At 45.6% G+C, this 25,189-nt stretch overlaps 2 protein-coding genes across 4 annotated transcripts; both read right to left on the bottom strand.

The window, feature by feature from the left end:
• Window positions 1-511: 511 nt before the first annotated feature.
• On the bottom strand, window positions 512-15,386 carry PRPSAP2 (phosphoribosyl pyrophosphate synthetase associated protein 2). 3 transcript variants are annotated; one of them, XM_084296244.1, is made up of 12 exons: window positions 15,271-15,379; window positions 12,684-12,803; window positions 11,966-12,116; window positions 11,089-11,141; window positions 10,905-10,971; window positions 9,755-9,927; window positions 8,708-8,823; window positions 5,440-5,495; window positions 3,057-3,205; window positions 2,281-2,351; window positions 1,710-1,856; window positions 512-1,196 (listed from the first exon to the last, which is right to left on the bottom strand). In XM_084296244.1, exons 3-12 carry the CDS (start codon window positions 12,082-12,084, stop codon window positions 1,038-1,040), a joined length of 1,110 nt encoding a protein of 369 aa, XP_084152370.1. In that variant the 5' UTR covers window positions 12,085-12,116; window positions 12,684-12,803; window positions 15,271-15,379; the 3' UTR covers window positions 512-1,037. The 3 variants fall into 3 exon arrangements, with proteins under 3 accessions (XP_084152370.1, XP_084152371.1, XP_084152372.1); XM_084296245.1 differs by lacking the exon at window positions 15,271-15,379 and adding an exon at window positions 14,011-14,085; XM_084296246.1 differs by lacking the exon at window positions 12,684-12,803 and having other exon boundaries at window positions 15,271-15,386.
• Window positions 15,387-22,432: 7,046 nt separating this feature from the next.
• On the bottom strand, window positions 22,433-24,476 carry LOC311214941 (chemerin-like receptor 1). The gene is made up of 2 exons (XM_084295816.1): window positions 24,370-24,476; window positions 22,433-23,724 (listed from the first exon to the last, which is right to left on the bottom strand). Exon 2 carries the CDS (start codon window positions 23,707-23,709, stop codon window positions 22,624-22,626), a length of 1,086 nt encoding a protein of 361 aa, XP_084151942.1. The 5' UTR covers window positions 23,710-23,724; window positions 24,370-24,476; the 3' UTR covers window positions 22,433-22,623.
• Between the last annotated feature and the right edge of the window lie 713 nt (window positions 24,477-25,189).

Here is a 25,189-nt window from a genome sequence, read left to right as displayed (position 1 = left end):
TCCAAAAAAAAAACCAACAACTCCCAAATTCTCCCAAGTCCTCACTGTCCCCTGCCACCCAGCCACAGGTTTAATTTCCTTGCACATAGCCTGAAGCGAAGCAGCACGCTGCAGGTGCACTGAACCTGACAAATTACAACAAATCTTATCGACACCTTCGTGACAGTCCCCAGAAACCGGGTGGCTGCTGAAAGGTTGCGTGTATTTTGCATTTTACAAGACTGCTCGGCAGAAAGACGGGTTGAAATGCGACGATGAGCATTAGGGTATTAAGGAAAAGCAGCCTCTCCTTGTCTGCAGGTGTTACAGCACAGCAACAAGCAAAACAGATGTTATCTTCCTCGCTGCCGAGAAGCCCGAATCCTGTTTACACTCCCAAGTAGCACATTAGCATAAAAGAATCAATTCACCTCCTGATTTCTTTCAATACCACAGGATCTGCAAATCATTTTTAAGGGGGGACACTTGAGAAGACAAGTAACTATTGTATAAACATTTTTAGAAAGCTCACACAAAACAAATCTTTATTCTTTGTCGCAGAAAATAAATACAGGTGCATATTTCATATGCTTTTCTATAAAAGCACTCCTACAAAATCACTTAACTGCATACAACAGTACAACTTTTTTGGCTTTTAAAATGCAAATATTATACAGTCACTTCATTTTATTATCTTTTAAAGCACTTGTAGCAAGCAGCTTTGGAAAAGGAATGCTTAATTTAGAAGCCAAATTCTTGCCTCAAGTGTTTTGTGTTTGTTGTTTTATTTTCTTCCCCCCACTATGTATATAGTGCAACTAACCTAAAAGCAACTAGAACAGTTTTTTGTAAAATGTTATCCCTTCCCCCCCGTCCCTCCCCAAAAAAAAAAAAACTGCAAAGAAAAAATTGCTCTTAAAAACTGTTCTACCTTGATACTTAAACCGAGAGGAAACAAAAAGTGGCTCAATAGAAATATTCAGATAAGCACGATGCTTCACAGCTCTTTATCTGTTCGCTTCCAGTTTGGCCCGGGTGTTTCTTTAGACTAAAAAGCATTAATCATCCAGTCCTATATTTCTGAAAAGGTACGACATGGACTCCCCGTTATGGATCCTGCGAATGGCTTCTGAGAGGATCATGCTGATATCCACAGTCTTGATTTTAGGGCACTGGAGTTTCTGTATTTCGTGGGGAATCGTGTTTGTAACAACCACCTACAGAAAGAAAAAAATTTAGAAAGTCTTAACAGCTTCACGCTTTCCACCTCCCATATCAGAACTGCGAAAGGGAATGTCTGTCCTCCAGACACCAGGAAGCCACCCTTGCTGATAACAGAACAAGATTTTACATTACTGTCAGGATCCAAATCTTCGGAAGAGCTATGCATTGCTATACTGCGTATCCATGGATACTAATGGCAATATCCTTCCCTCCTTTCATTCTGACACCTAAGGTCAGAGGAAGGTACAAAAATATCCCCCACACTGAAGGGAAAAGCCTGCTTATACCAGCAGTCTGTCGTCTCTCTGCTCTCCCTGGTTTTCCACTGCTGTAGTTTAGGGATATTCTAGTGTACAATTCAACGGTAAGAAAGCCAAAACCCAGCAACATCCCACCTAAGTTCTTAATGCCAGTATATTTTAAGAATTATCGGGAGAAAATCGCTCTTATAAAAAATAAACCAACCAACTAGACCATCTGATTAGCCACTCAGAATTCATGCTTACTTCGTCGATTGCAGATTCCTCTATCAGCCTGGGAGCATCTGATGAGAGCAGGCCATGCGTGGCCATTACGAAGATCTTGTAAGCCCCCCTCTCCTTGAGGGTCTCTGCTGCAGCAAGAAAGCTGTCGACGTCGTCTATAATGTCATCCTGTCAAAACAAGACATTCTTGAGTCAGTGAAGATTCAACACGCTCTCAGACCAATGTGTAGTCTTAAACTACCTACTGATAATGAACGCAGTGCACCCGGAATGACATTTAATCTTTTTCAAATGTTAACAGTTTACATCTAGTGCAAAATGGGCATTTTCGCTCATGTTGTTCTTCAGACACCTGAGCTCGATGGCAAGCATTAGAGTGGAAAAACAGAGTGTCCAAACCTACTGTAACATCACTCCGTAGTTCACACAATCAGCTTCAGTAAATGTGCAGGCTACTGCCTCATGAGATAAAAAATGCAGTCTCAAAAGCCCACCATCAAAGTTCATTTGCTGATAAAGCAAAAATATACTTGATTTCTGTAACTTCAGCATATTTAGTATCATTTATCAGAAGCTATGGAATCTTACTTACCACGATGATAGCTATTCTTCCTCCTACATCTCCAACAACTGTGATGGGTGGTTTTTCCTTGGGAATCAGCACTGATCAATGGCAATTTTTTTTAATTTTTTTTACAGAGGCAGAAAAAAAAAGAAAAAAGAAGGTTTATACAATTTACTTCGAGTGTGGAAATGTCAGCTTTGCATGGGTCACCACTGTTTTAGCAAGAAGTGAGGTGACAACTGTTCCAACTATTACAGTGTTGCTGGGAAAAGCACCAAGATTTTAATACTTTTTTTTTTTTTTAAGCTTAGTGAAGAAGTATTAACTACATGCAGAGAGAGGCATGCAGGCACAACCAGTTCAATCAGCCTACTGAAACCCAAGCTAGGTTTTCATGCGATGAAGTTTTGCTGGCACAGCTACAGGTCACACCCACGATCAGCAAGGATTCCTTGTCAAGGCTTATGACATTGATCCGGCTCCACACAAAGCCAGCTCAGCTCAGCTTATTAGCTCTGCGTCCCAGAACAAAACTCAAACATTAAAGCCAACTGGCAAAAGTGTGGCCTCTCTGCCACAGGCTCTTCTGACTGACTGTGGTGGCACAGCTCCTCCCACGCAGGGCACAGATCTCACGACCATCCCAGCACTAAAACTACGGACAAAACGCATCAAACAGTAACCTTTCCCCTTCCTCGTGTTCTTACAAAGAATCACTCCTCTTTGACGGTGCCATCACTGTCCCCCTCTCCCAAAAGCACAAAAAGCAATAGGTGAATACTCTCACACACAAACTTACTTACTGGGTATCTCTAAACTGGGATGAATAGCAGCTACGTTTTTGGCTGTAGGTGGTGAGTGTCGGCCGTCCACCATGTCAGACTCAGCATCTTGAGCTTCCCCGTGAATGACAGCAATTCCCAACCGTAAGCGCTCAGCAAATGACTGTGCCCTGTAGAGAAAGGGTTAAAAAAATGATCCTAAAATCATAAGAAAATACCTAGAAGAAATCACCTATCCCACAGCATCTTGTTTTCACCAGCCCTGTGAGAGTCGAAATAACCTTGAAAGCATCCACACTGGCCTTGCAAGCATCAGGGCAAATGCCGCAAAGTCACACAAATCTGATTATTCCTTTCTGTTTTGCCCAGCAGTCAAATAACATTTCCTGGCTTTCAGCATTCTTGAGATCCCATGCTTTAGCTGGTCTCATCTAACAGTCACCAAGAATAGCCTAGATGTCTGGGTTGCCTATATTTAATTAAATATGAAAAAATATTCAAATGAAAACAGAAAACAAATATTCATCTCTTTATTTTTAGCAAGACGTGGACTAAGTAAGACAATATTCCAGACCTTCTCACACGTAACCTTGGATATCCTACAGAAAAGAAATCAAAATCATTTTGCCTGACAAGCTACTCTTGAAATTTAAACAGCTCAGATTTCTACAAATTTACAAAAAGTTCCTTCGCCATGCAGCATTTATTTGACTGAAGTTAGGAATTTAGGTAATGAAGTTTAAGGTTAGCTGGATGAGTGTGGAAAGCAGAGTCAGGAAAATGGGAAATTCAGACAGAACTCGTAACCCGGACATGGCAAGCAGCAAGTAAAATGCAGCAGTGACATTCACCCTACCTTGCCTTGCACTCCCTGGAGCTCAGCATCTAGCCTGCACCAGTGACCTGCTCTCCTCGTGGTCAAAGTGAGACCGGCACGTCACTTTGTTCTAACCTTAGTATCTAGGACCTGTGGCCTGAATCACTTCCTTTAACCTTAAGCCTGGCTTCACTATCCAAACAACTCCACCGAGTTATTTGCTCATTGTGATGCTCAGTTAATTAAAATTGGAGAATCTTTTGCCCTGTGGTTGTCATACAGTTATTTTTTTCAAGAAGTTAAATACAGATAAATTATGATTCCATGCATATTTAAGAGTTATGACTTCGAAGGCGTAATCGTATCAGTGAAACTACAGTAATGATTTAAATATGCAATATTACATTGAATAAAGTTCAAAACAACAGTAAAATGATTTATTCATTTTCCAATAAGCTCAGAAGCTCCTTCAGGAGTAAGTTCTCCTTCACAAGCAGACATTCGTCTGTGAAGCTTGTCCTTAATTAGGCCGAGGTGTTCCGCCACCCTTGTCCAAACACAATGCACCTCCCTCAGACTACTCTGAAATGCTCACATGCACACGTGAAGAAGCTGTACAAACACAGCTCTGGGATGCTCTCCTGCAAAAGTCTCCTTTCCTATACATGTGCAACTCAAGTGAGGTCATTTGCTGGCATACACAGTTACTTGACAAGCATGAAAATGCTTCAGCAAACGCCTGCCTACACCCAAGAGACAATACTGACACCAAATAAAGGAAACAAAGACAAGAAAACGTAACGTAATTGGCCAAAAGAGAAAAAAATCACTTAAGTACCACCATTGCGAAACAAAGATGGCAATTTGTTCCCCTCACTGTACTTCTACAAAGTAAAGCATTTTGGATTTACTATATAAAACAATGATTGTTTCCTTTTACAAAGAATATCATGACTCCTTGGCATCAAAGACTAGGTAATGTCTCCGCAATTTATTAGTTTGTCACCACAGCAAATAAATTCTCTCTTAAATCATCATCCAACTCTTTACCACCTTCTCAGAGCAGTATAATTCTAGAGATTAGGTAAAGCGAACCAAAAAGCTACAGGAATTAAGAACAATTGTTTGGCCAACAAGAACTTCACAAGGAAAGCAGTCTCAACCATCAAATCCTGTTCCACCATGCTAGGCTGTAAGTCAGCCACACTTAGGATCTGATCAACCACGTTCTGAGCTGTTTGCTAAGCAATTACTTTGGATTAGTGGTGTACCACTTCTAGTGATTTTTCTTCATTCACGGTAGGAAATTCATAATGTAAATGTACACGAGTATTACATCATGTAATTAAATAGCTTCTTTATCAGAAGCACTGCACTGATTTACCACATCAGCTTGTTTTTTTTAACCTCCGTTTAGATTTATTACGATTTTGTGATGATGTAAAAACTGCACATCTGAAAGTGTAGGTGGCAGGGGGTTGCAGGCTGCATCTTTTAACTGTTAAATATCTGTCCTTCGCTCGACCCTAAGAACAAAATGAGGATAGAGATTTCCTGCTCTAACACAAGAGAGCAGATCGTACCCACCTCTTTGCAGACGCAGGTGATTTGGCCACAATTACAGCATTCCTGTAGTCTGGTATCTGTAGTAAATAACAGATAGCAATGTCTACTTCGTATCTTCAGACAAATTTCAACTCAGTAAGAATCAAAACTTCATTTTGCCAAAAGAATTTTAAGCATTTAATGTTTTACCTAACGTAAGAAAGCAATCTCAAGAATCCATGGTACATATTGAGAGTTCACATCTCAGGAAATTCAGATATTAAGCAAATTCAGATTTTAGCTTAAAGTTGTACCTCTCCCAAACACCACGTTATGTACAGATCACACAAAAGTAACCACCGTAGAAGAACGTATGGACTACGCAGGCAAATGTTAAAAAACAGGAAACCATCAAAACTAAAGCTTCCTGTTCGACTTAAGTTGTCTGGTGCATGCACACAACAGTCTTGAATCACTTGAAAACACAGCATTTAATCCATTTCCTCATTTCAGGGTTGTTTTTCAAAGTAAACCAAAAAAAAAGACCGGCCTCTCCACATCATATGACTCCTTACAGGGACCATTAAAAGGAATAAAAATTCTACATTCACTGCACCCATACAGGAGCCACGAGCTGTCACTCCACTGCTGGCACTTCCAGACCTTCCACCAGCAGCCTGGGCTCACTTTAGTATCTCACTGCAGCCCCTTCCTTGCAAACTCAGCACTTTCCCTCACTGCACTGCCCTGGGACAATCTGTGCCAGAGCGCAGCACACACAGAACCTGTCTGGTCTTGCAGCAGTTGTCATAATAATGCACAGCCACTCGCAAGTCCTGCAGAGCACATCCAGTCCCACAGAACCCCACTATTGCAGGCCTGAAGCCTCTTAAACGTTAGATCTGTTAGAGCTGTCACCTGATAAATTTTGAGGGACAGGACCCTGACATGGAGCTCACACTCTTGTTGCCAGACGTTAAATAACAGCTCCAAAACACAGAAATACTCATTTTTTACAACTACAAGCAAGGTAAGTTTTTCCACAGCCTCATCCTCAAACGCACACCATACTTGCTGAGTGTTTCCAAAAGCATTCTATCTGAAAGAATTTTTTCCCATGCTGATTTAACTTCTGAATTTTGGCAGGGGCCGAACCAATTGAAAATGAGAGCTTTTCAGAGGACGAGTCAGGCAGCATTAATAATCCGCAGTGCTACCAACTCCACCTACAATACTGGGAATTCAGCATGTTCTGTCCTTTACAAATGCTTAGTTAAACAACAGGCTATGAAGATTAGCATGATGGAAGGTATGGACAAGGCAGGGCCTGTCATTTGACATAATAAAGGCTTTGATCTTGTTCAGACATCATTGCCTCATTTTTCCCCTGCCAAATTATCAAATTTGTTCGAAATGAAGTCAGAAAGCCAGAAATGTCATCCGAGAGACAGCAAGACATCAACAGCTCCTAGTAACAAAGAGCTATGTCACTCCGAGATTAACGAGTCACTCTGAGCTTAACGTGTACACATAAGGAAGACAGAAGACACTAATTATAAATATTTGCTAGGCATACAAAGGAAAACCACCAAATTATCCGTATACAAATGAGTTTCACTGATCGGACTGACTTCATCCCAGAAAATCAAATAACTCCCTTCACACCTACACATAATTTTCTGACAGGGAATGACTGTACGGCCTCATCCTCTCAACTTTCAGCTAAGTGCTTTGTAAGTGACCTCTGTTCTTATCAAGCTGGACTCTATTTCATGCTGTTCAACATATCCCATCACAACTCCCCCTTGAAACATTTTTCATCCTTTGGTATTGACAGTGCAAGATTTGCAGCAAGCTGCTGTCACCGGGAGCTTGAGATGAATACTAAATTCTTCCGGAGCAGCACGGAATGAATCTTTCACAAAAGGGATACTACACATCACTTGGCTAGTGAAGTACTTGCTAGCACATATCCTGTGTGATCAGGTAGGTTCAGTCAACCTCTGTTTTAGCAAGTCATCTCATGAACAAGCAGAGGAATCAAGAAATTAAAAGCTGAAAGGATCTTTTAAGTCCTCTCTACACATACTTCAGCAGAGCTCTGTGAACGTTCGTTTGTTAGAAAGCACCAGGAGAGCCAGACTCAAAGCTGCAGCAAATCTTCCTAAAACGTTAAGACTTTGGGTATCAAGATGTGCTTAAAGACTAAACTGGGAACGTGGCCTTGTTACCTACCATAGTCCACAGGTTCAAGTAACATACAAAGGCACAACATGTCTTCAGTTTACGTATCTGGCTTTCCACTTTTTTTTTTTTTTTTTAAAAAAAACTTATATATTTATTACAACATGCAATACTTCTGTCTTGATGCACAAGATGAATGACTGTGGCAAAGCCAGAGCCAGGAATTTTGTTCTATCATCTTCCCTCTTTCTCAGACAGACAAATTACCAAACAAATTGTAATGACACATTCAAATGGTAACTGATTCCCCAACAAACTTTTAGAAGTATCACAAAAAATACTTTTTTTTTCCTTCTTTTTTCAAACTAAGGCACTTCTCTCTCTTTATAACAAAAATGCTTGAGTTCAAAAAGTAAGAGCAAACTATACGTTTTCTTCTCACCAGGAGGAAAAGATTTGCTTTCTTCCAAATGATGATTAGGCAGACATAATCCACGTCTTACACCTACAATTACCAACTGCACAATTTGTCCACATGAATCTATCAGTAGCACTTCTCAAAGCACTTTATAAAAGTAATATCCATTTCAAAGATGGAGAAATGGCTGCACAGAACATCAGAAGTTAAGCTCCCTCAAGTCAAGACATGCTTGAACAAACAGCAGGTGGAGATTTCCCCACAACAGAAGTCATCTGTTCTTATTTTCAGATTAGGATGGATAGGCTCTCATCGTTTACGAGTTAGCCTGCAAAATATTTTCATAATGCTATATAAATTACACCTACACCAGCATACCATCCTGTAAATAGCAAGGAAATTGGAAACAGAAAAGGAAGAGGATACTCAGAATAGAAAAATGCTCTTTTATATACATGTATTACTTAGCAGGATATGTATAAGATGACAGAACAGCATCCTTACATGGAAAATAAAATGCCAGTTCTTCATGAAAAGGAAAATCAGGCCTCTCTGGGAAGGAAAAGAACCAACACACCACTTCCTGCCCCAACATGACCCTCCCCCCTTTAAAATTCTGTTTGAATTGTTAATCTTTTCACAGGAATTTCACAAGCCTTGAGACGTTGCAAAAAATAATTAAAACAGCGTAAAGTAGGCCTTCCTCACCTCTTCCTGGATGTACTGTAGTAAAAATGGAGATGCTCTCAAGTTATCAACTGGAATATTGAAGAAGCCCTGTATCTCCTTCTGATGTAAATCCATGGTAATGAGATGAGTTAGTCCTTAAAAAAAGACGCATGAAGAAGCAGGTCAGGAAAAGTGAGCAGTAACAGATACACTTTATTTCTCTAGTAAGTTTAACAAGTTTGTTCAGAACAAACTCTCTAAGCTACATTAAAACAAGAACATTATGCTACATGCTTTCAGTAAGCCTAGTAACTATGTCCCTTTTAAATACACAAGGGTTATCCCTGCTTCCCAATCGCTACTGTGTCTTCAACAAGCACCTGAGAACAATCCCCATAACTGAAGCAGTAGTGCCACACTGAGGCAGGTATGCTCCTTCTCCATTTACACCTGACAACGTGGAACCATGAACAAATTAAATGGTTCTCTACCACATAGTGGGACACAGTAAACACTGGAGTTCTGAACTCCTCAGAAAGGGACCCAAATTCTAATCACTGCCACATTTCTTCTCTCAAAATAAGAACCCGATCGCAGTGTTCATTTTAACTGCCAATTCTTCCCAGGGAAGGAAAGCAAAAGGAAAGAAGCAGGAAATAAAGTGTCTTAATGGCTGAAAATGCACAAACTCATTCTCCCACCTCAACTCAAATGTAAAGGACAAACAAAATATTCAACAGCTAAGACAGACAGACTAGAAATGACAAAGTACAACTGCTCAAAAATGTAAGAAAGGCCAAGAACAGCATTATGAGGGAGGGATAGCACAGCCCAAAGCAGCAGACGCATCTTGCCAGTACAGTAGGATGCGATGTAAAATGGATGTTGCGAGATGTATTTATTTTTAAATGAACTCACCATCTAGAAACATCTCTACTTATATTCTATGCGTACTTCAAACTTACTAAAAATAACTGCAAAGTTTTTCAGCAAAGTCCCACCTTGTGCACAGACCTCTTTGGATCTGAGCGCTGCCCGTGGGACCCCCCATTTCCTTGATTATTCCACAACAACCTGCATTCTTACCAGCCTTGCACATCATTGAAGCCAGTAATTTAGAGACAATGGAGCCCCTTTTTCTCATCTTGCACTGCTTGCTGTATGGGAAGTAAGGAATCACTCCAATAATGCTTTTGGCACAGGATGTTTTACAAGCGTACACCATGATCAGGAGTTCCATGATCGTAGTATTCACATCCCTGGAATGAGAAGTGTCTAGTTCTGTATTCATGCATAAAAATCCTGCAGCTGAATTCAACACAACATCTACATCCATTACTTCACTGTATTAGAGTGTGAGAGATCTTCATTGCAAATCCAGCTGCACACCTAAGGATGTAAGCGTCCTGTACCCAGCATTTTAATTCTTTACTAGAATTACATTTCATTATTATTTTCACTTTTTTTTTTTTTTGGTCAATTCAGCACTTTTCAGCATACTCCATTTTCAGGCTTTTGGTAATACAGCATGTTGCTGTGACAAACTACACCATATTTTTTATCTCCAACATCTATTTCTATTGCTCACAAAGCAAAATAGATGTATTTTTCAGTATCGATAACCCTTAAAAAAAAATCAGATTTACAACATAGTTCTCTTTTGTTCAAGCCAACAGCAGGCTAAATATTTACTAACTGTCATCTATTTTCTGATCTAAATGAGAAGACAGAGGGTATCTATAGATGAGAACCAGTCATCAACTAAAGGACCTACTATCTTTGGTGCCATTAGAAATCAAAAAAAGTCTGTATTTTTAAAGTTCTTTTCACAAAAACAACAAAACTGTTTTCTGAGTCACACGACACATTGCCTAGGAAATGCTCCTCCTACATTCAGAGCTTTGTGATGGTGCTGGAGCCATGGTAGCTGAAAAGGGAGGAATTTAAAGAGAATGTCATGAGCAAAAGAATGCACTTAGCGAAAGAACACAGAAACCATGGGGAAAGTTTCATTGACATTTTCATTGAAAATGAAAATAGAAGTTGGCTTACATTGAAGTCTTCTTTGTGCATGTATCAAAACAAAAAAAAGCACACAAAGAGAAGCCTCTATAATTAATCTAAGCTTATTATACTGTGTCACATACATAATATGCAAAGAAAAGTTAGAACAGAAGCATTCCTATGGATGGTCCACATCAAAACGCTTGTACAGTGTCTCTCAACAACTACTCACTTTGAAACTGTCTGGATGATGAACACATCCTTCCCTCTCACAGACTCCTGGATCTGCACTCGTGTTTCTGTTAAGAGAAGTAGGTAAGATGTGAGGAGCAAGATGCAACGGAATCAAGAAACGGGCAGTGATAAAGGCAGATCGTAGGTAGGTAAGTTTCCAGTTCTGCCCGTGAAATGCTCACCTCTGTTTGGCTCTTGATAAACCTGAACCTTCCCCATCTCAACCCCTAATCGCCTGCAGGAGAAGAAAAATTAAAACCAGAAGTCAGTAAGTGAAAATGAAAGGCTAAATGAATGCAAAGCCCATTAAAGTGCAAAACCATTAAAGCAGTTGTGATAGTTACTGAAAATGCCATATTTGAGGAGAAAAACAGGAAAAGAAACCCCAAACACTAAAACCAGCTGCACTCTCTCTGTATCTATATAGACAGATGACAACGAACATTCACAATGCTTAAGAGTCCACTTTTAAAGCATCCTTTTCCATAGACAAATGTCAGTCTGGAGTGAATAGGAAATCTGAGTGTCTGCTGTGTTTATTCCATTTCAATATTAGCACAGCCCATCACCACTAAAAAAAAAAAAAGTAGGAAGGAATACGATAGGTACATATGCCCAAGTTCTTCGGAGGCATGATACCTTTCTGTATGTTCTGAAGCTATTCATGTATTTAAAGCTAATAAATGTCCCCATCTAAAACGAATAGTGAGGACAGATCTAGCTTTGCCCCTATGAAAACTCTGTTACAAGGAGATTGCGAACATGCTGAAAACTCGTGCCCCGAGTATTTAACGCTACCCAAACATTCATTTTCCTGCATTCACAACAACATACTGCAGACAACCACAACCTGTCACTGAACAACTTAATCACAAGTTACTTTCTTTGTTATCGACCTGTTGAAATAGGCTGTGCAATACCGTACACCAGATGTTCATCCCAGCTGTGATAGCTTTCCCGTGTAACTACCACAAAACAGAGAAATCAGTCTTCTCTAAAAGAAGTCCCCTTACAATGGCACCAAGATCCCAAGCTGGCCTGGAGGCAGGTTTTACTTACTCCGCAATCCTCTTCGATAGTTCCATGCATGATGAATTGGAATTAGCTGAAAACAGCACCAGTCCTCCCTTCGTTATATTCATGTTGGCCCCAATTTCAGTTGATGGCACACAAAACATCAAACCTAAGTTGTCTTCCCACTCCTAGAAGACTGGAAGAGAGCAAAAGCTTTAAAAATCAAAAACGGAAAAATTTTCTCTGTTTAGACAGTGAAGGGTTTCTCATAATCCTGTACTCTCCATCATTCTTACTATTTACCAACATTTTAATAGCACACACAGATATCCTTATAGAGGTTTGTGGCCCACAAGCTACACTGTTTACAAGCTAGCTCAGCACACCCAGCAATGGGGCACAAAGAACAGACTTGTGCCTCTCTTGCCTTCCTTCTCCTGTCCCCAAGCTTCACACACCCACCAGCAAAACGCTTCAGTAGAGGTCTCCAAAGGATCTCTCCTTGACAATATCTTAACAGTTGGTTATTTATTTATTTGCTTATTAAATGCTTTCCTCAGGCTATCACCTAGCAGCATAGATTCTCTTTTCCAGTACCCTTTCTAGAACTGAGCAATGCTGACTTTCAAAATCACAAAGCCAGTCAGAGGTAGAACTGAGCCAAGAGAGCCCTTAGGTCCTAACTCCCTGCTAAATTGACTAGAGGCATCTATTTCCATAGCTGTGCATCTTTCCACCTCTTTTCAATAAATTATAAACTTACAAATAAGGATGAAATGTAAGGAAGAGCTCAGTAAAGCTGGTAGCTGTAAATAATGCTCTCTTGCACAAGGCATCCACTTGATGAAGCAGCTGTTGTCATTCTTTGATACTAATATTTCTCCTGTGAAAACAGGAGAAAAACATCAAGAGGAAATCTATACATTTTCCCCCAAAATAAAAGCAAACACCACTACTTGATGGGATTCCATCTTCACACTGGTTATTCTTTTTTGAAACATCGTATTTTCATGCCCTATTCTCACATAACGTTTTGTTCAAATAAAAGAAACAATCATGCTTACCAGCAGCCAAAAAAGTCCAAGGCTGCAGCACCTCACTTATGTATAAATAGCTCATTTGTGTAGCATTTTAGCATTAAGTAGGGGGCTGAAAATACCAAATAGGAGCTGTGTAATTCAAAATAAAGTGAATGGGAGCTCAGATAAATCAATAACTTCCCTGGCAAACATCTCCCTATGGAGAAACCTAAATTCTTCAAGTCACCTGTAGCTGTTCAAAAAAAACTGAAGGCTTATTGACTACCAAGTGCTCCCAAACAGCATTTAATTTTCATGCTTAGGGGAACAGCTGGCTAGCTCTGTTATAAAACTACCCCAGCCCACCTTTGCAACCTGCCATACACTTGCTTGGCTTGGCCTAGTCCCAGCAGTGCACCCAATTCATCCTCTGTCGGGATCCAGGGTCAAGTCAGGAACTTCCTAACGCCAACCCCTTCACAAAGAGGCCGTGCTATGCTCAGCTGCTGTGAATGAAAACCTGCCCTTTGCCAAAACTTCCCAAACGTGCAGAAAGAGCACGAACAGGGACAACCTCAGCAATGGAATTTGAATGCCCAGTTGTTGACTCCATTAAACCCAGTAGGATCCCTATACCTGGCTTCCTGGTATACCCTTACCTTGTGTATGTATGTATGTATGTATATATATATATACACACACACCCCTTACCCTGGAATACCACAATCCCATATCCTATACCATTAAAAAAAAAAAATCCTTTCTGCCTGTACTTTCAGACATTTGGGAAAAGAAAAATAAATAAACCAACACCCAACTCCTAAAAGGCAGTGGTTACAGACATCCAGTCTAAAGCTTACCTACACCCATCCCAAACCAGGCTCCCCACAATTTAAGGGAAAATAAAAATCAAATTCCATTTCCTAGCTCATGTTTCTTCCTTCGTTCCGCTACACGCTTAACCTCCGCAGCTCCCAGGTGGCCTGCCAAACATCCCTAATGGCGTTAAAGACATCTTAAAACCACGTACTGGGCATGTACTAGAAATGCTTTTAGGTTCTGGAACATCACCTGAAGTACCCTTCTTGTATGATCAGATGGGAGCAACATAAAGATGGCTTTCAGATAGTACTGGAAATATTTACATGGTGGTTTTTAATGACAATTTCTTTCCAGTTGTTACCTCTTTGCTGCATGGATTAAGAAAATGAGGGGAATTAAGAAATGTGCTGAAAGACAAGTTTTTTCCTGTTCATCACTCAGGATGTATTTTACTCCACAATACGATGCTGACATTCACAAGCAACACCAAAGATGTTTTTTCTTATAACCACAGGCCAAGGACTTCGCTTGTGGATGTACTTCAGCAGCAACAAGTGGGCTACACTGTGTGTGAGGCAGGGAGAAGTCCTGTTTGCAGAGTAACGCTGATGTATCAAACTTTAGAAGGGTATTGGGATGACGGCATGCTCACAAAAACTTTATTAGGGGTGTAAAGACATGAATCCACAAACGTACATGGGACCACAAACCTCTCTGGCTTGAGGTGGGCAGGTCTTCCAAGCCAACATGGACTGGAAGAGAATGCATGCATCCAATGCAGGCACTGCCCATGAACTCCTACCTTTCCTTTCGGGCTGCACACAGCTACACAAACACGTGAGGATGGGCACAGTTACAGGACTGGATGTCCACAAGCTTTATTCCCACCTGCTGCACCTCCACGGGCTTTTACACCTCCACAGCATGCGCACACCAAGAGCCACTGAGGCAAAGATAAACTGCCTGGGACCACCACAGCACCGCTCCTGGGATCCCCAAGGGCTGAGGGAGGGAGACCGAACCCTCCCACACCCCACTCCCCACGAGGGGATGCAATATACCCCAAAACCAGGGCTGAGTCCCCCGGGACTACATGGCAAGAGGGTCGCCCCTTCAGCCCCACACCTCCCTGTGTCCCCCAGCTGCTCCTGGTGGGGGGCTGCACCCCCCCAGCCCCCCTGCACCTCAGGATCCCCCTCCCCTCCCTCAGGGGGCCTGGGGGCTGCTCCCCCTTTCACCTGAGGGAGCGAGGAGCCCCCGGCTGCCCTGGGGAGGAGAAAAGAGAGGAAAAAAGGGGAAAAAGGGGGAAAAAAAGAGGCTCGCTCCCTCAGAGCCCCCTGAGGCGAGGCCCTCGCAGCCCCTTCCTCAGGCGGCGGACCCTGTGTGAGGGAAGGGAGGTTGGGGGGGGGGGGGGGGGGGGGGCGCTGTGAAAGGGGGCACCCTGCCCTCACGCAGCCGCTTGAAGCGAGACTGATGGAGCTCCAGAAGCCCCTTCGGTTAATGCCTTACCTGCCGGCTCCGGCCCCCCGGCCCCGGGTGAAGCGGCCCCGGCCGGAGGGGTCGGGGAGAGGCGGAGGCAGCGGCGGAGCTCGGCCCCTCCGGTTGCGCCGCTCGCAAGATGGCGGCGGCGCCTCACGGGGGGGGAGTGCGAGGGGCGGGCGCGAGGCGACGCCCTCACCCCCCCCGCCCCCCATCCCCCGCCGCCTTTCCCGCCTAAGGCTGAGGGGAGCTCCCCGCCGCCGCCATCTTGGCCCCGCGATGGTGATGGGGAGTGTGTGGGGGTTCCCGTTAATAAAGCTGCTTTTTTTTTTTTTTTTTTAATCGTTTTTTCTCCTTTTAAATGCCACCCGAGGTGGGCGGCGGCCCCCTCTGGGTTGCGAGAGTCCCCTCGGAAAGGTGTAAGGAGGCAGATGTCTGTGGTTTTGCTCCCATGGGGTGGCTGGATGCGCTGCTGTGGGCTCCACCAGCACAACGGAGGGGCTTCGCCATCCCCAGCCTTTGCTATCTTATCCAACAGTGCTTGCAGACAATAAAGATGTTCTGTAAAGTCAAAAACAATAGCAAAAAGTGGTCCCTCAATTCCTTTATAAATACTGTCCAAAGCACACACAATTTGTCCCGAGTCCGTCCGTCCCCCCCATAACACTTGGGTTAAATTGGATGAACGTGCATTTTACCTCATTTGCAGCAAGAGGATGGGTTAAGTCACTCTTTAAAAGCCCAGGTTTATCACAGGACAGCATCCATGACAAAAGCTATGTGTACTTTCACTCCTTGGACAAACTTTAGAGTCATCCTGCATAAATTCAGGAGGATAAGGCTCTTGCCAGGGTTATCCATCTGCCCCTTCTTCCTCCCTCCCCTCCAAGTAAATACTCAAGCACTAAACCTTTTTCCTTTTCTGACCCTTTTTCCCCTAGCTCCATGGCTAGAAGCTGTTTTAAGTTGTGCTTTTCAGTGTGCCCAAGATCAACAGCACTTTATTACATAGGGATCAGAACTTTAGCATTTAGAGTAAAGGTACAGATCAGGTATTTCTCATCACAGCGTCTCTCATAACTGAATTATATTTATTTATTCCTGGACTGCAACATACAGGGTGCATTTGAGCAAGGCCTAGAACACCTGGACAGATACTTACATACCATGAAAGAGGAAGGAGAGGCACAGCTGCCAGATCTTCTCACCAGATGCACCTGAAAAAACGACAACTTTTGGTTTAATATTTCAAAACAGTTTCTGCCATTATGAGCTGTATTTTCCACATTAAGTATTCACACACCAGTGCTTCCCCGTTGCTCACAGTATTTGCTTCTTGCATTCTAACACTTCATCAGTTGTCTCTTTTTCCACTTCCAGCAGTCAAAACTGGGCAGGAGAGCAATTTAACCTGGAGCAGCTGCCAGGTGCAGAGCTCTCCGCTTGTAGCGCTCTCAAAAAGCAGACATCTGTCTGAAATATGTGAGCAGGGAGACCGTAAGCTTGTTTGTGCCCTCAGAGACACAATGCTGCAGTCATTCTGTGTTTCTGGAGCATCTCTTTGACTCACACTGCTAAGCATAAGGAAATGGGCCTCACCCTCCCCACCATTTCCAGTCTGCATTTTTCTGATTACATGCTGGTGTTCCCACTGTCAATTTAGGTTCACTGATCTTTGTATTTCAAAGATCTTTGTTTTATTTTGTTTGGGGGAAAAGGAGTCTTTGAGCTTTTTGTTAGCCTCTTCACAGCAGCAGAGATTTCTCTTAACATCAGTCTTCATCGCAGGATTTCACTACAGGCTGGCATGGCAGAGCAGTTTAAGGCAGAACAGCTAGAAACAACACATATTGAAGCATTGACCCATAATGTAATTAGCAGCCTTCCCCAAAAGCATTCTTCAATACCCTGGGGACACCCAGAATTTGCTGACTACTTGATTCATGCTGCCCCAAATTCCTGGCATTGCCTAAGCAAACCACAGAACCAGGAACTGAAAAGATTGTCTTCTGATGCCTTTGTTTTCTTAGAGCAAATCAATTTCTTTCCTGTTTTTTTTTTTTTTTTCCTGATCAGAGGAATGTAAATTTAAATCTCAAGTCCCAACGGAGAGGGATTTGTTAATTTTACAATATGCTATCCAAGAGTTTACAAATAGTTCCTCCAAAATGAGCACCTGGATTTTATTTCGTTTACAATGATCCAATTAGCAATCATCTAAGGAATTCTGAAAAAATGCAGGGTGTGAATATAGCGGCTCAGAGAGATTTGCTGTTCTAAATCCAGATGCAACTCTGGCAGGAAGAAATGTTCATAAATAAATAAATAAATAAATCCACGCCTAGTCCAACCAAGGTGAAGGGCGCTGCTCCTTCCGTGCTTGGCTGGATGACAGCCTGCATGCATCACCTGAGAAAAGACAAATGCTACTATCATCCAGTCTCCTAAGCTTCATCCATCACTGCTCTGCCAGGTTGTGGTGGTGTTTTTTGTTTGTGTGAGTGGTGTTTGTTTGTTTTAAATAAAATTGGATATTATACTCCTCTGCCAATCTATGTGATGGTAAGAATTATTAAGCTTGGCATGCTGGAGAAACATTTTGATTTGATCCTAACACGGCCCTGTGAACATGTTTTGTCTCTCCCAGCAGTTAGTCCTACAAAGCATCCTGAAGACATCCTCTGCCCTACATATGAGCCTGCTGGGATGTTCTGCAGCGCATGGGCACCGAGCACAGCCTGGAGGCCACCACCTCCCATCCCTGCCTCAGGAATGACTGTGTCTGGTTTCCAGAAGATGCCAGCTTGGACATTGCCCAGCTAGTGAGGCAGAACTCGGAGCAGCTATAAACACATTTCTGAATCAAGGGAAGGAAGAGTAATCTTATGATTTCTTTCCCACACTTGATAGTGATCTGGAAAATAGTATTCCCCGTTTCTGGGAACCAAAGTGCCTTAAAAAAAGGCCCCAGAGCAGAGTACACATCTTATCTATGTGAAGGGCTATGTAGGTAGACAGCATTCTTTTTGTTTTATCAAGCATTACTGCCTAACTGTGGCTTGTCTGTCTGCAGGAAATAGGCACCAGCTCTTTCTGTTACAGTCACATTCCTCCTGAGTCATGAAGCTTTGTCTGAAAAAAAGCCACTGAGTTTAGTTTGTTTTCCTGTTTCTAGCAGTGCTCTGAGTTCCGGGTCAGTCTGAAATGATTAACAGAGATCTGCTGCATCAGCCTTCAGCATGGGCACGGGGTTATCTCCTATCAGCCTTCAAACAAAGGAGCGAGAGGCTTGTTGGAATAGCCAGTGTTTAACAGGTCACTGCACAGAAAAACGTCTCAGGCTGGATGAAAAGGCAAGAATTTGAACAAACACTGCCCTGAAACAGAACAGCAGCAGCATCCTTCGCTTCATTCGCATTTTCTCTTTGCCGTGCCTGTCCTGCAAAGCCTGCGTAACACCTGATCGCCTCCTGCTTACAGATGTGGTTTGCCCTTCGATTCTCCATTAGACAAAAGCCATTGAACTGAACAACGAAGCAATGTCATTTTAGGAAAATTGACCGGCTACACAGTGCCAAACATCCCATTGCTCTCTGTCCTGCCCACTGGGTCCTGGTGTGACTTGCCATTCACTATTACTGCACTACGCTACAGCTCCTCTACAGGGAGGGAGCGAGCACGCATCATGCTAGTGAAGATAAAGGAAGGGTTCAAATTAGTCATGGGTCAGTGTACGGCAGGCTTGCTCATTAAAGCCGAATTCAGAACAGAAGAAGAGATCCTGTGCCTTACATACACAGATGTACAGAGTGAAGAAAGATTTGGTGTCCAACTCTGCCCCGTGCAGCTAAGCAGAAACCAGGAGATGTGCAGGGAAGGACCAAAGTGCAACCAGCAGAGACACCCTCTTCACCCTGTTCCCTTCCCAGCTTGGTGCTGACCCTGGGCCAGCAGTAACAGGTTAACTCCTGCACAGGGTGGGATCCTCACCCAGCCACTACACCAAGAAAAGATGGAGAGACCCTGCAAAGGCTCGGCCTGCGTGATTTACTAACGCTATTACCAACACCTCTCCTTCACAGAAAAGCTTTTTAACAATATCAATCCTCTTACTTGTCGTATTCTTTCCTGCCTAACTTCACCAAGCTCTGGAAGAGGTTCTGCTCTCAGACCTCCCAGCACTGTCTTTTGCTTAGCCTTATCTAACAAGTCCATTCCCCAAACTCAACAATGGGACACTTAAAAGTTTTACTCACCAGGAAGGGTTCACCAGAGGAAATGCAAGGGAACTAGCAGCTTTCACACAGGCTTTTACCATCTCATTAAGTCCTCCTTCATCTCATTAAGTCCTCCTTAATGGGACCTTCCTCACCTGCTGCAATCACCCTCCCATTCGCTACACCCACCATCATGCTGCTGGTATTTTCGAGGCTGTCTCAGCTCCTACTCCTCCCTCCCTCTTTCCATTTAGTTATTCTTCCATCTGCACTGGGTAGTGAGCTATCACCTTCCCCTGCTCCCTTCCTTGGAGGATAGCTGTGGGCCACAGCTCCGTCCAGAGCATCTTCTGCACTCAGAAGGCACGGGCTTTGTTTTTCTGCCTGAGGGCTCACCATGACAAAGCCTCTAGCCAAAAATCACCCGCCAAGTCCTTCCCAGCTCTTCACCAAGATGTTTTGGCTGTACCGTATCCACCACACTCAACTCCAAAGCATTAAAGACCTCACCAGACTGCTCACCCTGCTCTGCTAATTCACCCCAAACACCCTGACTGCCAAAACTTGCTTATTTTCTGCTCTCCCCGTGCACAGCCCCGAGTGGCTCTGTGCATCCCAGCCCTCTTTATACACGCAGGGCTGTCTGCTCACCCATGGATCGGCCCCTCCGCAGGGCCAATCAGCCCCGTGCCAGCAGGGCAGCCAGTTTGCACCTTTCCCAATAACTGCAAACACCACGGGGTTCAGGCTGTTCCTGGAGCCCAGCGCCACCCATCCCATCGCATCTGAAAGAGCCTTGAGAGCAAAGCTGCGTCAGAGGGCGGCACAGCTGCCCAAATGTTGTTCAACCTCTTGGGATTTTTTACATGCCTTTGGAAATTTCTCTCTCCCTCTTTTTTATTTCTTTTCATTCAAGCTTTTCTAGACACACACAAGCCAAACACGAATAGCAGAGAGAATGGGCAGCCTGCCTTCTAGTTAGGAATGAGGGACTACCATAATTATCAATGTGATAATGAGACTGAACACGAGGGAATTCGATACGGGGCAGATTTATCTTGGAGCCAGTCCTGGGCATCCCAACCCCGTGCTTGGCTTCTCCCCGCACAGAGGCTCGGGATCAGACCCCGGGTGACAGAACCGTTCCTATCTCGAGTGCATCCTGCGACACAGCTGTGAGCTGAGGGTTACCACCAAGAAAACACTCCCTTCCCCATTTATTTTCCCAACAGTATTTTGACAGCGTGCTCAGAAACAGTGGTCTGAAAGCTCTGCGTGTCCTTCCCCATCCTGCAGGGAGATGTTCAGCTTTGTAAAGTCACACTGTTCTGCTTAGCTGTGATAACGTGCCTCTGAGGGTGGAGGCAACTTCTGGGAGCTGTGGCTCTGAAGTTTGCTGACGAAATAGGGCTGGGATGCCCTGGAGAAGGTGGTGCTCTGTAGAGGAGTTTCCTCCTGTGGCAATTCTTCAGCCCACCCTGACACTCTGCCTCATTTCAATCATGTCCCATGGGAAGCCCGTACCTGCCTCGTATGCCCAAACGACCCAGAAAATTGCTTCTCTCCTCTCACAAACTGGGCCAATGCTTCAAGCCCTGGCCTTTGGGGGTGCTGGGGTGATGGGAGACACGGCAGGAGGCCAAGGCCTTTGTCGCAGCCTCGCAGACGTTTGCCACAAGGAATTACGTGGGCTCTGCCAACAGATGAAGAAAAGCCGAAAGAGCAAACTTGGAGCTGCGCAACCTTGACGCTGCAATCAGTGCTGGAGTTCACCACCAGGAGCAAGCAAACAGCCCCGGCGTTGCACAGCGCCGAGCAAACATTGCACTTTTATCTGTGTGACAGGCAGCAATTTGTGGCAAAGGGCAAATTCCCCGATCTCCGCGGGATGATGCATGAATTTCAGGTTAAGCACACGCCTGCTGGTGGGATCACGACCTTCATTTAATATTGCACGGCCCAGCAGACCCGTAATTAATCCCCAGCGTGTTCAAGTGACAGCTCTCGCTCAGCACAGCCATCCACGCAGAAGAGCGAGGTGCCTGGGAATTCATACGCCCAGGCTGGGAGCGTTTCATCTTTTCCTCTGGCTGCTCGGCTCAGCCAGATTGCTGAGTTTTATCACACGGGCAACACAGCAGGCCGGGAAGGTTTTAAATAAGTTTAATGAGGTTTAATATCCGTTCACCAACGGTACAAAAAGTCAGATTTCAGCTACATAAGGACCAGAAGAATGTCAAACACAAACACAGCCAAGCACTGCTCAGAAAGAGTTAGGCTGCTCATCAAACCCAAGTAACCGGAGCGCAATCTCATGATTCATCCTGCCACACATCTGGAGAGAGAAAAGATTTTACTAGCTGGGCCAGATCCTACAAAAATACACGTTGCTATTTCATTTAACCCCATTTCTTTAAAAGATGCGTCTGTGAGAGTGCTTCTGGGTGGATCCCGCTGCCTGTCCGAGCGGCTTTTTTTTTTTTTAATTTAATCATTTTTTACTTAAGCTTTAGCAGCCCGTGCACCAGACTGGTACGATATATGGGAAAGGATGCTTGCTTTCTTTACAGATTTGATTATAAGGGATTTATGGAATAGCTCTTCCCCCTTTCCATCCTCTTCTCTGGACAGCCTCAACGCCGACACAGCCGCACCCGATTTTGCCCCCTGGTGGAACCCCAGAATTTTTGCATCTTGGCAAAGAGCTGCCAGGAGAGAGGAACAGAAAGGGAGCCCCGTCAGGAGTCACCACCCCAGTGAGCTTTATAAAGGGTCGCCTGCAGAAATCCAGAAGCTGAGACAGATCAGCAGCACCACCCACCCAGTGGTCACCCCCCCAGCACAGCCCCCAGGGACACCGGGCACCGCAGCAAGGCACAGCCCGAGGGGCTTTAGGCACAGCCAAAAAATGGGTACATGGAAACAGGCAGCCAAGGAAAGGGGCACGGGGAGGAAAATGCTGCTACCCCAACTTTTCAGGAGCCCTGCTGCAGCTCCAGAGAGTTTTCTGGTTAAGTCATGGTAGGACCCAAAAAAATCAGATATTTGTGAGTGTGCACGGCCCTTCGCAGCCCTCAGTCCTGCGATTACAGCTCTGAAAGGAGGGGAAACTGCAGAGAAGGGAAGGGAACTGCCCCTCCGGCCATGGTAGTGATGCAGAACACGCTCAGACCCTTGGGACCTCTGCTTCCGAAGCAGATCTGGACTTCCTCCTGCTGGTCAGGCTGGCCAGGACCGAGTCCTCGCTGAAAGCCCCTTCGAAGGTCGACAGGATGGACTGGCGAAACTTCTCCTTGAAATCCGGCCCCACGAAGACGTACAGGATGGGGTTGATGCAGCTGTTGAAGAAGGCAAGGCTGGAAACCAAGGGGATCCCTATGTAAAGGGCCATCTTCATCTCGTGGCTGGAAGAGTTTTGGGATATCTCTAGCAAGGAGAAGACGTGATAGGGGAAGTAACAGAGGAAAAACGAGGCCGTGACAGCAATGATAATTCTGTAGGGCTTGGCGGAGCTGGCTAACTGCCTGCTCTTCAGCTTGACGGCCACGATGCTGTAGCAGAGGAGGATCACCGTGAAGGGAACGAGGAAGCCGCAGAGGAAGCGGGTTATGATCATGGCTTTATGCCGCATCCTCCACAGCCTCCGCGTTGCCTCGGACGTGTAGTCATCGGACAGGGCGAAATTATTGTAGCAGCTGGTGACGTTCCTGGAGCTGACCACGGTGTCACGGAAGACGAGGTACGGGGAGCTGAGGAGCAGGGCCAGGACCCACGTCCCCAGAGCAATCCTGGCCGCCAGCTCCGGGCTCCTGCGGTTGTGGGACCAGACGGGGAAGGCCACCGACACGCAGCGGTCCATGCTGATGACCGTCAGGAGGAAGACGCTGGCAAACATGTTGAGGAAGGCGATGGTGCTGTTCAGCTTGCACAGGAGCTTCCCAAAGGGCCAGTGGAAGCCCAGCGCCGTGTAGGCGATGCTGAGGGGCAGGAAGAAGGTGAAGATGAAGTCGGCGATGGCCAGGTTGAGGAACCACACCGAGTTCACCGTCTTCTTCATCTTGAAGCCCGCAATCCAGATGACGAGGCCGTTGCCCGTCACCCCCAGCAGACAGGCGACGCTGTACACCACCATGGAGAGCACGTGCATGCTCTTCTGGAGGCCGGAGTAGTGATCGTGGGCAGTGGTGTTCGCAGGAGGCACGGTGGGGGAAGTGCCCGGGAAGGGAGATGGGGAAGAAGAGACGCTCTCCATCGCCGCAGGCCAGTCCTGAAATCACAGCAGCACACACTGCTGTTAGCTGCAGCTCCCACAGCTCAGCAGAGCGAGCCTTTGCTAGCAACTGTACCCAAAATGTATACACAAAGCTGGAATATCTATTGAATGTAACTTCACAACAACCATCCCTCTCTGTAGCATCTGCAAAGCTTCAGAACAGCAGAAAAACTCTTGTGAGGCACAAGGAATTCAAGCAGGATTGAGCAGGATCCCAGTGAACCGAAACAGAGGGAGGAGGGTACTCTGCATGCCTTGGGCTGCTCTGACATGTCCCAGAAGGGACGGTACCGACAGGAAGGGGAGAGCAGAAACTCAGCCACCACGGGGACAGCTCCCACTGCTGCAAGCAGAAACCCGGGGATCCATCAAGACAAAACCAATTACGCATCCCCTGGGAAGCCCCTGCATCCCTGCAAAGCTCGGCACCCGTACTGCCCACCTGCCCACCAACACTGCAACACATTTTAAGCCAGAAAATAAATAATAAAAAAGATTTTTGTTTTGCTTGCAGCTCCTTCCATGCCTGAAGGCCCACTGCAGCCTGGGCACTGAGGGGCAGGGGGCTGGCATTGCCAATTAAGACACTAAAAAGCTTCTAGACTGATGAAGCTAAAATCCTGCTCCTTCGACAAATACCTTCTGAGGCTGCGTCCTCTCCTAGGCAGAGCGATACCCGAGGTGTGTCCTGGTGCAACGGGCAGTCCTTTACCCACAAACCTGCCTCCACGAGCCTGCGCTTCCCCTTAACCAGCACCTTCCTCGCCAGGTCCCCAGCAGGACCCACCGCAGCACCGTGCTCCTCGCCGTTCTCCCTCTGGCTCTGCTCTCCCCCCTCCTGACTCCCCTTGGAGCCACCGCTCCTCTCCGCCGTGACTCAGGGTGCCTCGCTCCGTTTTTCCACGTCTCGTGCCCACGAGGCGTTTAGTAGGATCTCTCCCTCCCTCCCCTCGTTCCCCATTTTACGCTGCCTCGGTTTAACCCCTGAAGCTCTGCCCGGGGCACAGCCTCTCAGGCAAGGTTGGCCAACCCAACTTGGACCCGAAGCACGAAGACACCACCCCACACCCACCGTGTGCCCCCCCGGGGGCCCCCCTCACCCCACAGAGCCCCATGGAGGGGTCGGGGCGCGCTGTGCTCCCCACACCCGTTAGGGTCAGTAACCCTAACGACCCTGCCCCATGCCCAGCGGGACCCCCCGGGCTCATGACCCCGCTCTGGCCATCACCCCATACCCGGGGGGGGCGGGCAAGGGGGCTGGGAGCACTGCAGCCGGTGTGGACAGGGGGTGCCGGGGGGCTCGGGGTGCCCTGGGGGGGCTCTGGGTGCTTGGGGGGGGTTTGGGTGCCCGGGGGGTGCCCCGGGGGTACCGGGGCCGTGCCCCCATGTGGCCGCCCAAGGTGACCCGTGCCCAGCGCGCCACGTGCTGGCAGCGCCTCCCGCCACGCCTCGGCGCCGA

The sequence above is a fragment of the Netta rufina genome (genome assembly GCF_964035555.1).
Source record: "Netta rufina genome assembly, chromosome: 15".
Taxonomy (NCBI): Eukaryota; Metazoa; Chordata; class Aves; order Anseriformes; family Anatidae; genus Netta; species Netta rufina.
Note: the sequence above shows the minus strand (reverse complement) of the source record. Positions and strands in the feature narration are given on the sequence as shown.

Excerpts from the sequence above, each read along its gene's own strand:
- PRPSAP2 (XM_084296246.1), bottom strand. The coding sequence starts at position 12,084 with ATGTTTTGTGTGCCATCAACTGAAATTGGGGCCAACATGAATATAACG. Across the intron at positions 11,142-11,965 it reads CTATCGAAGAGGATTGCGGA|GCGATTAGGGGTTGAGATGG; the intron begins GTAAGTAAAACC and ends CTTCTCCTGCAG. Across the intron at positions 1,857-2,280 it reads GAAGAATAGCTATCATCGTG|GATGACATTATAGACGACGT; the intron begins GTAAGTAAGATT and ends TTGTTTTGACAG.
- LOC311214941 (XM_084295816.1), bottom strand. The coding sequence starts at position 23,709 with ATGGAGAGCGTCTCTTCTTCCCCATCTCCCTTCCCGGGCACTTCCCCC.